The 12,022-nt window shown below is 44.3% G+C and overlaps 1 protein-coding gene across 1 annotated transcript in view; it reads right to left on the bottom strand.

Moving 5' to 3' along the window:
- Positions 1-3,119: 3,119 nt before the first annotated feature.
- Positions 3,120-12,022, bottom strand: part of PLA2G12A (phospholipase A2 group XIIA) — a 19,662-nt gene continuing 10,759 nt past the window's right edge. The window contains exons 3-5 of the mRNA XM_006101381.3: positions 8,155-8,231; positions 6,982-7,147; positions 3,120-4,157 (exon numbers count right to left, since the gene is read on the bottom strand). Coding sequence (XP_006101443.1) covers positions 4,039-4,157; positions 6,982-7,147; positions 8,155-8,231 — 362 coding nt within the window. The 3' untranslated portion in view covers positions 3,120-4,038. The remainder of the gene's footprint in view (positions 4,158-6,981; positions 7,148-8,154; positions 8,232-12,022) is intronic.

Raw genomic sequence — 12,022 nt, 5'->3', positions numbered from 1 at the left:
ATTGGGACGACGCTCTAACCGACTGAATACCCGGCCAGGGCCTGAAGCTGCTTTGTTTTACAGAAAGTGTTTTTGTAAATGTTCTTCCAGTTCTATCACTGATGCAAGCACTTCTTTAACTTTTCCTTGTGAGAAAACAAAAGCAGATCCAACCTCCAAAAGCCAACTTTTCCTGCCCAGGCGCTGGGGGACCCCGGGACCGCCGGGCCAGCCCGCTACCGAGCAAGTGACCCGACGCCCCGAGGACAACGAGGCGGAGCCCGCCCGGCGCCGGGAGCCAGGAGGCGGCGGCGGCGGCGGCGGCGGCAGCGAGCTCCCCGCGAGGTTTTCCAGGTCCCAAAGCTACGCTGCCCGCACCGGACCTGAGCGCTTCCCTCCAGGACCCGCATCTTCCTCGGGCCGCCCAGCAAAGCCCGGGGAGCCCGCGCCCTAGGCAACCCCTACCTGCAGGGCCAGCCTCTCGGGGCCCGGGCACCGAGCTCATCGGGGCGAGCGCAGCGTCCATAACCCGTTGGTCTCCGCTTCCTAGAGCCCGTCTGCAGCACCGCCCCTTCCTCCACCGTCTCCGCCCCGGCCTGGAGCCTGGGGGGATAAGGTTTCTTCCTTCCCAGCAGAGCTGGGGGGTGGAGTGGGGTGGGGTGGGGTGGGGTGGGGTGCACAGCGCCTCGAGGCGCGACGGAGACACGCAGGCTTAGCCGCCTGGCGCCTGGAGGGACTAACCTGCCTCTGGGAAATGTCAACAGGCGACATCAATCCAGCCCCAATGTTTGCTCCCCCTGACTCGCGTAAAGGGTAAGAAGGTTGTGAGTCTTCCCTTTCCAGGTGTGAACCCTGAGGACTAGTAAGGGCTCCTGATGGCTAAGCAGGGGGCTGGGGGAGCAGAGCCTAGCAGCCATTTCTGCACAGGGGCTCCTCACGCAACCTGCACGTCGTGAGAAGCCTCTAAGGCCCAGCACAGAACTGCCCGCCCGCATCGCCTCTGCCCCCTGAGCCGGCCCTTATAAAGGAGACCCTGGGGTCCTATTTAAACCAGCAGGACTGAGCTTCCCCACCAATCGGAGCTGCGCGCAGCCCTGACCAATCAGGGGCCCGGGTGGGGAAGGCTGTACGTCAGCCGGTCCGGCTGGTTCCCTTGGGGAGCGCGCTTTCCATCAGAGACAGAAGAGTGCGTTTCCTCGGGAGGCCCTGCGGTGGCGCTGCCACATCGGAGCTGCCTTCACAGCCATCCCAACGGTCCAGTGGTTCTCAACCTTCCTAATGCCGCGACCCTTTAATACAGTTCCTCCTGTTGTGGTGACCCCCCAATTTCATTGTTACAAATTGAACATAATTAAAGCATAGTGATTAATCACAAAAACAATATGTAATTAGATATGTGTTTTCCGATGGTCTTAGGCGACTCCTGTGAAAGGGTAGTTAGACCTCCAAAGGGGTCGCGACCCACAGGTTGAGAACCGCTGGTAGCTGTTTGCCAAGGTGAGGATTCCTGCTGACGATCGAATTGGTACTGACCATGGGATGGCAACGTGTAGTTCTTTTCCCAGTGAGTTGCTTATAGGATTTGTAATAATTTATCTTAAACGCTCTGTTTGTATAGTAAACTAGAGGCAACTGCAGGATTTCTAAGTCTGGCTTTTGTAGGTAGAGCTTGTGAAAAGCTGACATAAGTGGAGTCATTTTAAAATAGAGCCAGAGCAGCCATTCCAGATGAGCTGCGTGCACATCCTGCTCCTAGAACCTTTGCAATGTTTGAACTGGGCAGAGTAACCTTTGGAGTGGGCCAAGCAACACTCTTACAAACAACCGGAAAGCTAACAGGAAAGCAGATATTCTGCCCATGAGGACTGATGATTGTGGACATTCTTTAAAATTCTTTTTTTCCCTTATTTTTCTTTTCTTTAAAATTCTTAAAGTGAGTTATACTCTTGCTGGTGGAGTGTTTTGCTTTGATGTTGGTGAAGACAACGAATCACAATAAAGTGAATGCAATGAAATGAAGTATGCTTGTATGTATAGCTAAAGAGTAACACAGCTTGATATCACCAATAGAAAGTCCTCCCTTCTATTTATATAATTATTTCTCTCCCTTTTGTCATAAAAAAAGCTATTGCCTTCACCCTGAATTTGAAACACAATTTGGGTTTTTGCCAGAATTCTATGATTGTAATTCTGTGGTCTCGAATAAATACTTGTTGCCTCTCACTTTGACTTATTATTTTTAAGTTAACAAGCTGTTGATTGGGAATCAGAATCCACTAGTTATTGTCACTAAAAGAACTTATTTGGGAAAAATAAAGAATTGCAACCTGATGCATGCAGACAATGGTGAGCCACATGCACACACTGAACTGGACCAAGATGGAGAAGGAGCTTAAGGGACGAGAACGTTAAGGGGAGGCGCGGTTACATCCATAGGGCTCTGTAGAAACAGAGTTCTGGAGGTGACACGGAGTACACAACTCCTATAAAGCCCTAGCTCCTCCCTCCTGATTGACTGTGTCCAGGTTAAGTCTCTGTCAAAGCTAATTTGGGGAAGGAATCATGTAAAAATTGGGAGCCTGGACTTTGCGGGGGAGGAGGGAAGTCCATAAATTATGGTTTTTCTTGAGTCAAAGCATGTTGTCCTCACTCATAAAATGCCGCCCAGCGTGCAGATCAGTGTGATGGGGCACTCAGTGTTGCCTTTAATTGAGCTCTTCCTTGGGTGGTTGGCTATTGTGTAAATTTGCTTCAATTAACTCTAAGAGTGGATGAAAAGGTGGCCTTATGTTTTGTACCTTCTCCTGGTGGTGTATTTCTCTGACTTTCCAAGTAGTTTGCCTTAACAACTGTGGCCACAGGCTACCCAAAAGATACAGATGGCTTGGCATTCTGGGCTCAGGCAAGTCAACAGCCAGTGGTACTCAAAGAGCATAGAGGACACAGCCGAACTTTCCAAGGGGTTGAAAAGCCGTCAACACTCCCGTTTTCAGAGGCAGTGGAGGTTGTGGGATTTGCTCTTAAACATCTGTTAATAATTTTTCATGTAAATGAGAGATCTATGAAAGATGGTTCTTTGTAAGTTGCTTTCCATCCCTTTTGATCTCACAGTTAGACTTTAGAAAAAAAACACACCCAACAATATCAAGAACAATTTTTATTAAGACCACGATTAGTGAAAGGTTACTGTCTTTTCAAAATATCCCAGAATCTACTATGAGGAGCAAGCTAGGGAATAAACATCAAAGCATAACAGCATACAATGCTCTGACGTGTAAACAACTTCTCATTTATCTTATTAAATTCATCTTTTCTCCAATTTAGGCAAAGATTATAACAAAATATGACATTTGTCATATGAACGGTTCATAATATGGGAGTGGCGTGCTTCTGAATTCTGTTCACGTCACTTTCTAGGCACATTGCATAATACCTACATATTCTGGTTTTGCTCCTTAAGAGGTCACCAGCTAATGGTTCCAATTTTATAAGAGAAACAGACGTGGAAATTTTGTCTTTGTAATTAGTCTTGTCATTAATAGAAGTGTGATTTATTCATATGCTCAATGGGCTACAGAAAAACAGCATATTTTGCATTAATTAAAAATAGAGAAAAAAATAAAGTCAGATCCTTCCAGGCATAAATGTATTTTTCAATTTTTATGGTAAACAAAAATACACTTCTGAGTGAAGGTCTCTCCATATTTCCAAATAAGATAATGTTGGACATACCTTATAATGAATTTTACAGTTGACCTCATTTTGGGAGTAAATGCGGTTGTGAAAACGAAGTTACAGAACTTTCTTTAAAAAAACAACTCACCCCTTAACGCGCACCTCTCCCCGACACTGGTCAGGACAGCCTGGCGCGCTACGGCAGCGCCATCCAGGAACACAGCCTCCCCCTTCCTCTTTAGTTTGAAGCTTTAATGTCAAAATAAGGTCTTACCATAGCCCTTTCACAAAAATAAGGCACCTTTGTGCTGTAAAAACATTAGTTCTTTGCCAAAGGTTGTTATGTGCTTTCATCCGCATCTGCTGTCACCTGCAGCATCTTCTTTAAAGATCAGTTTTTTCTTCGTAGCGACACCAACACGCGGCTCGTTGGCTGTCCAGGTACGGTTTACAGCCCAAGTGTATAACACTGTCAAACAAGAGCTCCACTGTTGTTTCACATGCTGCAAAGTAAGGAAGTGCCATTACCGTGGGGCAATCGCAAAGGATCGCTCTCTCGTCACCCACATCACAAGTTCCCGCACAGTGTCAGGCATGTCCTTTGTGGGCACTTCAACGTGTGCTATGTGAAAGTCCCCCCAAACCTTCGGAAACCAGGAACATGTATCTTTATATACAAAGACTGTTTCAGCCTCTTTACCGTGTACCAGCTTTGTGTTTGCATGCAAATAATCAACCCAATTTTCTGTGCTAGACAAATGAGTCTCTCGCAATAGCACTGAACGATCAGTTCAACACTTTTAATTTTCCTTATTTATTTATTATCTTACTTATGTATTTTTGTTAAACCTGAGGATATTTTTTTCCATTGATTTTTAGAGAGAGTGGAAGGGAGAGGGAGAGACAGAGAGAGAGAAACATCAATGTGAGAGAGACACATCAATTGACTGCCTCCCACACGTGCCCTGCAACCGAGTTATGTGACCTTGACTGGAATTGAACTCAAGACCCTTCAGTCTGCGGGCTGACTCTCTAACCACTGAGCAACCGGCTAGGGCTATTTATTATTATTCTGTATCCTCACCTGAGGATATGTTTATTGATTTTTAAAGAGAGAGGGAGAAACATCAATGTGAGAGAGAAACACTGATTGGTTGCCTCTCGAATGAGTCCCCACTGGAGATCAAACACAAAACCTAGGTATGTGCCCTGACCAGGAATCAAACACTCAACCTTTTGGTGTACACAGGATGAAGCTCCAACCAACTGAGCCATCTAGCCAGGGCTCATTTTCCTTTCATCAGAAAAATATCACTGTTTGAGATGCCTGATAATATTCTTAAGTTTGCATTTCAAGGAAAGCTTTTTAGGTTCAGAAAAAATAAAGGTTAAAAACAGAGAAACCTCAAAACATTTCCTTCTAGCCAATGGCAGCTAAAAACTGATCACACATCATTTAAGATACTTAAAATAAATGGACCCAAGTTTCTTTCTTTGACCAATATTCAAATTTAGCTTGGGAGGGGAGACCTAGGAATCAAAGGTGTTTTTCCTCTGGTAGGGTTAAAAACATTTTTTTAAGACTATAAAAATGATAACGGGCCCTAACTGGTTTGGCTCACTGGATAGAGCGTCGGCCTAGGGACTGAAGGGTCCCAGGTTCGATTCCGGTCAAGGGCATGTACCTTGGTTGTGGGTACATCCCCAGTAGGGGGTGTGCAGGAGGCAGCTGATCGATGTTTCTAACTCTCTATTCCTCTCCTTTCCTCTCTGTAAAAAATCAATAAAATATATTTTAAAAAAATGATAACAGATTTACTTTGGAACACCCAGGTGAGATGATCCTAATATATTATACTTATAACACAGAGTGGCTTTTAGTTGTCCAAATACTTCCAGTTTCAAATATTCACGTTAAGAAATTTTTCATTACAAAATCTTGACATGATCAAAGTTCCGCCAAAGACTGTGCCATTAAGAAACACAACCAACCACAGAAGTAAAAGGTTATGATTATTAAATAAAAGATAGCAAGAAATTTGGTTTCATCATTTAGCTACGTTAGTGTGACCTCAGGTCAGGACACAGGAAATACATCCAGCTATGCTTCAGCTGTACAAGTTTACCTCGGCCGAAAGCATGCAAGGGATTCAGGGTGTTCACTTCCTTAACAGTTAGTAGTAGGGTTTCAGAGTCAGACCTGTGAGGCTACTTGGGGAATACTGTAGTAGACAGAACACAAGTTGTAGAGTCAGAAGCATGTAACTTGGGGCAAGTTTCTTCTTTCTGAACCTCAGTTTCCTTCCTTGAAAATGGGTAAAACTGACCTACTTTTGGATTTTTGTAAACATCAGTGAAAACATGTCGAAAGTATCTAGCACTGTCTGTTATGCAAAGTGTCTAAAGATTTAGTTTCCTTTTGTGCCCCTTCTCATTGTCCTTCTTTGTTTTCAGTGTGTGGTACATTCTCTGGCTTGACAGTAAAGAAATCTCGTCACTGATAGTAATGGTACAGTGATGTGTGTGTACACAAATGTGTCATTTTACCCTTATGACAACTCTGAGAGGGATGTTACCATTCTCATTTATATATGAGAGAGTGGAGCACCTTTTCCCTTAGCTGATTTTTGCCTTGTATCCCTTCACTGTAATAATCATTAGCATGAGTGTGACTATATGCTGAGTCCTGAGTCCTCCCAGCAAACCACTGAACCTGGGGTTGGTTTGGAGAACCCTCCTGACAGATACATATGAAGAGACAGAGTTAAGACTCAAATCTTCCAGAACTTTCTATTCTAAATCCAACCCTACTCTTTATATATATATATATATATACACACACACACACACTTTTTACATTGATTTCAGAGAGGAAGGGAGATGGAGAGAGAGATAGAAAGATCAATGATGAGAGAGAGAATCATTGATCAGATGGAGCCTGCAACCGGGCATGTGCCCTGACCGGGAATCAAACCATGACCTCCTGGTTCATAGGCTGATGCTCAACCACGGAGCCATGCCAGCTAGGCCCAATCCTACTCCTCTTAATTCTCTGGGTCCAGGGTTTGCAAGATCTTGCATGAATTCTTCTCTGCCTCTCAGTCCCTCCTCCCAAGGTTCCCGAACATTTTTGCTTCCATGGCTATAAATCATGTCTGATTACAAAACCACTGAGTTCTCGTCTCGGAAAACTGAAGGGGCTGTGTTACAACAGATAACGTAATGTAGAGTGGAAGATTTCTATTGCTAAATCCTGTACTAAAACATGAAGCATTTAATAAAACTTGGCAAACTGCACTGGCCCCTGTCCCACCGGACCATCCTCACCCTGCACGTGCTGAGCTAGTCCCAGTGTTTTCTGCACCTCTCGGCAGATCTTGGAGAGGCAGTGCTGGAACTCCTCATCACAGTCGTTCTTGCTTTCGCCACAGGTCTCATAGCACCTGTCGTGGTGGTTGCAGCACTTTGTCAGGGAAGGGATGCCAATATTAAGCTGAAAGAGGCATTTGGATGGGTTATTACTGACGAAATTCCAACTCCTCTGCTCAAGTTCTGCATTCAACTATCAAAGAGCAGTCAATGACAATGACTGCTGTATAATTTCTAAAATCTATTTCTGCCTACAAATGTTTTCCATTTTACGTATCTCTCCATGACTCTCACCGCACCCACCCACATTGCTCTGCGATCTTCCTCTCAGCCCTGCCTTAAAGCTTCCTATATGGCAATGTTAGAATATTCACAGATACCTGTGGTAACAAACACAGCTTCCAATTGTCCAAAGCACAAAACATAGTTTTAAAAACATAGAAGTAAAGCTAAGAGCATTAAAATTGTTCTCCAGGGGCGAGGCAAGTATGACTTTCGGATATTCCAAAGTGTTTTGTACCTCCTCTCCCAATAAAATGTACTTTATATGAAATGTCATTGAAAAATTTTAAGCTCCTACAACTCAAATTTTGTTTGTTGTTTTGAGGTTTAATCTTTAATTGTTCACCCAATCCCTAAAAATATTGCTCCTTCGCAGCTATAATTTTCCTTTAACTATTTAAAATTAATTTATATGCAAAACCTTTGTGTCTAGGAATCCACTCTCATAAACATTTTTCCCCATTACACTTGGCTCCGATCCAGCTTCCCCTACCACAAGCACACAGCTATCTCACTCAGCCTAGTTCTAGTACAGAAAATATTATATCTTATCTATACTTTTTCATCCTAAGTAGTCTTACTTCTATATTAAAGCACATTTATACACGAGGAAATATCATTTAAATGGTATTTACATTTCCAAAATTAAAAAATAAAACATGAATTTTACTACATTTAGTTTTGTTAGGACTTAAATGTGTTTTTTAGCTATAAAAGAATATAGTAAACCTGATCACTATTACAACAAGCAAAATTATTTGTGAACCTGAGAACACACTGATGGTCTTGCATTATTAGGAGTATTACAGAGCCTATCATAAGACTTATCAAATAAAAAATAATATTTACATTTACACCAAATAGTGGAGAGCCACATCCATTCGGCGGGGAGGGTTTAAAACCATAACGTGGGACGGGCTTAGATCCTAGAAAAAATATAAATGGTATCATAATTAATTGTCAAATATGATAGAAAATACATACACAAGAAGGTCTACAATGTGCTAGACTCGCCTTGGAAACGCTTCATATTCGGATGCTGACATAGTGAGTATGTCCTTATTCTGAAGAGCTTGAGAATGCTAGTTTGTCTACCTAATTATTTTTTTTTTTGAGAAATTTTAAACATGTTTTTATTGATTTTAGAGAGAGAGGGAGAGGGATAGAGAGATAGAAACATTGATGAGAGAGAAACAGCAATCAGATGCCTTCTGCATGCCCCCTACTGGGGATGGAGCCTGCAACATGGGCATGTGCCCTGACCAGGAATCGAACCGGTGACCTCTTGGTTCATGGGTTGATGCTCAACCACTGAGCCACACTAGACAGGCTTGAGAATTTTTATAAGAGTTTATTTGAGCCAAACTGATGATATATGCCAAGGAGCAAGATCTCCAATGTTTCACTCTACCTAATTACTTTTATTTCTCCTGTAGTGAAATATGTACAAATGTATACTTATACACATTTGTGGTAGTGCACAGAATGTAATTATATTGGTAAACCTATACTATACAAAATATACAAAAGCTTATTCTGGATTTTTGGAGATTTCAGAGGTTATATGCCAGATTGAGTCCATGTGTATGAAAGAAATCCACCCTATTTTCCTGTACATTCTAACATAAATATTTAATCCTCACCTGAGGACATGTTTTTGAGAGAGAGAGAGAGAGAGAGAGAGAGAGAAACATCAGTGTGCAAGGGAACGGAACGTTTGCCTACTGCATGCACCCCAACCTGGGATCAAACCCACAACCTGAATATGTGCCCTACCTGCAAATTGAACCCGTGACCTTTTGGTGCACAGGGAAACGCTCGAACTAACTGAGCCAAACCAGCCAGGGCTGGTGTACAATTTAAAACTTATGAATTGTCGCCCTAGCCGGTTTTGTTCAGTGGATAGAGCATTGGCCTGCAGACTAAAGGCTCTTGGATTCAATTTTGGTCAAAGGTACATACCTCGATCCCTGGCTCTGGTTGGGATGCGTGCAGGAGGCAACCAATCGATGTGTCTCTCTCACATCGATGTCTCTCTCTCTCTCTCTGTCGCTCCCTCCAGTCTCTCTAAAAATGGAAATATATCCTTGGGTGAGAATTAACAAAAAATAAAACGTATGAATTGTTTGTTTCTGGACTTTTCCATTTAATATTATCAGACAGCAGTTGACTGAGATTAACTAAACTGTGGAAAGTGAAGCTGTGGATAAGGTGGTGGTGGTGGGGTCTACTCTACCTTTATACCATTACCAGAGGCCTGGTGCACGGATTTGTGCACTGGTAGGGTCCCTCGGCCTGGCCTGCGGATATCCCCTGAGGAGTCAGGGGTGCCGGATTATGAGAGGGTGCAGGCCAGGCCGAGGGACCCCACTGGTGCACGACTGGGGCTGGGGAGGGACCGCGGGAGGGCTCCAGGGCGTGTCCGGCCCATCTTGCCAAGTCCTGATTGGCCGGACCCCAGCAGCAAGCTAACCTACCAGTCAGAGCGTCTGCCCCCTGGTGGTCAGTGTGCGTCACAGCGACTGGTCGAACGAACGTTGGACAGTTAGTATATTAGGCTTTTATTATATAGGACTAGTGACCCAGTGCACAGATTTGTGCATATCAAAAGGAAATTAATTAGAAGGTGGCTGGTGGGCGGGACTGGGCAAGATGGGCTGGACACGCCCTGGAGCCAATCTCCTGCGGTCCCACCCTGGCCAGCTGTACCTGGAGTGGCACGGTGGCTTGAAAGGTGTCTGTGGAGTGAGCAGGGTCCCTCCAGCAGGTGGGGGTCCCTCGGCCTGGCCTGCGGGGATGGGGCAAAACTGGCTCTCTGACATCCCTGAGGGTTTCTGGAGTGCAAGAGGGCACTCTGCAAAGTTGCTGTCATACAGGGTGTGGAATGCAAATGTAAGTGTGCAGTAAAACAGATTTGGGGCCGACAGTGCCCCAGCAACAATATAACCCGTGGCCGAAGGTGGAATTGCACGGCCCTGTTAGGAATCAGGCTCCCTCCTCTCTGGTTTCAGGGTGTGTCACCTGAGAACCGCCGCTGCAAGTCACTGCAGCTTGGGAGCTCCTGCGTTGTGTGTCTGCCCACTGGAGGTCAGTGTGCGTCATAGCGACCGGTCAGACAGAGGGAGGGACACTTAGCATATTAGCCTTTTATATATATAGATAAGACCTTACAGGACTATACACCTTGCAGGACTATACAGTCTAGCCCAGACTCAGGCCAATCATTTCACAAATATACTCCTTTGCCATCTAAACTTGGTGAACTATATTACTCCAGTTATACTCTCCTTAATAGTACCAATGGTTCAGAAGCAAAGTGAAAAGTAACATTATCATCCATCTTAAATTTTCAAAGGTACTTTATAAATATCTCTCTTCTTATAATATAAAAATCATTTCGACAAACCAAATAGTCACCTACTTTCTCTTTGAATGTTTCCCACAATCGTCCTACAGTATCAAGAAATAGCCTATTCCATTGTGGAATGGCACTGTTAAATTCTGTTTTCTTATAAATTCTACCTGTAAGCACGTCTCTGCCTCTTGGAGAACACAAAACAAGCCAATTCCCTATGAGGCTACCATTTACCTTTATTTCTAAAAATAAAATATATCCAGTTATTACAAACTAGAGGCCTGGTGCACAAAATTCATGCACTGGAGGGGGGTGTCCCTCAGCCTAGCCTGCACCCTCTCCAATCTGGGACCCCTCGGGGGATGTCCCTCTCACAATCTGGGGCTGCTGGCTCCCAACTGCTCGCCTGCCTGCCTGCCTGATTGCCCCTAACCACTCCCCTGCCAGCCTGATCAATGCCTAACTGCTCCCCTGCCGGCCCGATTGCCCCCAACTGCCCTCCCCTACAGACCTGGTCTCCCCCATCTGCTCTCCTCTGCCAGCCATCTTGTGGTGGCCATCTTGTGACCACATGGGGGTGGCCATCTTGTGCGAGGTCATGACGGTCAATTTGCCTATTCCCTCTTTATTATATAGGATACAACATCATAATTGGATACTTGGGAGAAACACAAAGTATTTCACCAACTTTCATTCAACTAACATTTATTACTAGGAGACATAAAGATAAGTTTAGCTTCCAAAATAAAGTGAGGGGGGGGGAAAAGCAACCCTTCTAGAAATCAGCCCAAGTAAATAATCCTCTCAAAGTAATGATCTAAAATTGATTTAAATGTGTTGCTAAGACGCTCATGCTCAAATGAGATGATCAAGCAGAACCTGAAGAAGTGTACAACCTCAGGAAGATAGAAGGCTATAGCCTGCTCCACTGAGTCTGAAGAATCACATGTACAGAGGGAACGGTTATGCTAGATCTAGCAAAGAGGAGGCCAAGGACAAAAGTTGGTCTTATTTTTCCAGCACTGTCCAAGAAGGAGGGCTGTTTCTGGGCCTGGGAGGATGATGGTAGATGCCTGAGGCTAAGTCACTGTGCTCCTTCACCTCCTCCTTTTAGTCCTTCATTCTTAAGAACAACTGTTTATGTTTTGGCTCTCCAATTAAAAGGGCCTATAGATGACAACATACTAACCACATGGATGTCTAATGGGCACTTCAAACTTAAGATGCTCCTAACATTCACCCTCAAACCTGTTCCATTCACAGTTCCTTCTTCTCAAGTAATAGCAACTCCATCCTTCAAGTGCTCAGGGAAAAAACATTAGCCATGTTTGACTCTCTCATGTTCTTCTATCCCACATCCAA

Source organism: Myotis lucifugus, unplaced genomic scaffold (genome assembly GCF_000147115.1).
Source record: "Myotis lucifugus unplaced genomic scaffold, Myoluc2.0 scaffold_353, whole genome shotgun sequence".
Lineage (NCBI taxonomy): Eukaryota > Metazoa > Chordata > Mammalia > Chiroptera > Vespertilionidae > Myotis > Myotis lucifugus.
This window is presented reverse-complemented; position numbering and strand designations above follow the sequence as displayed.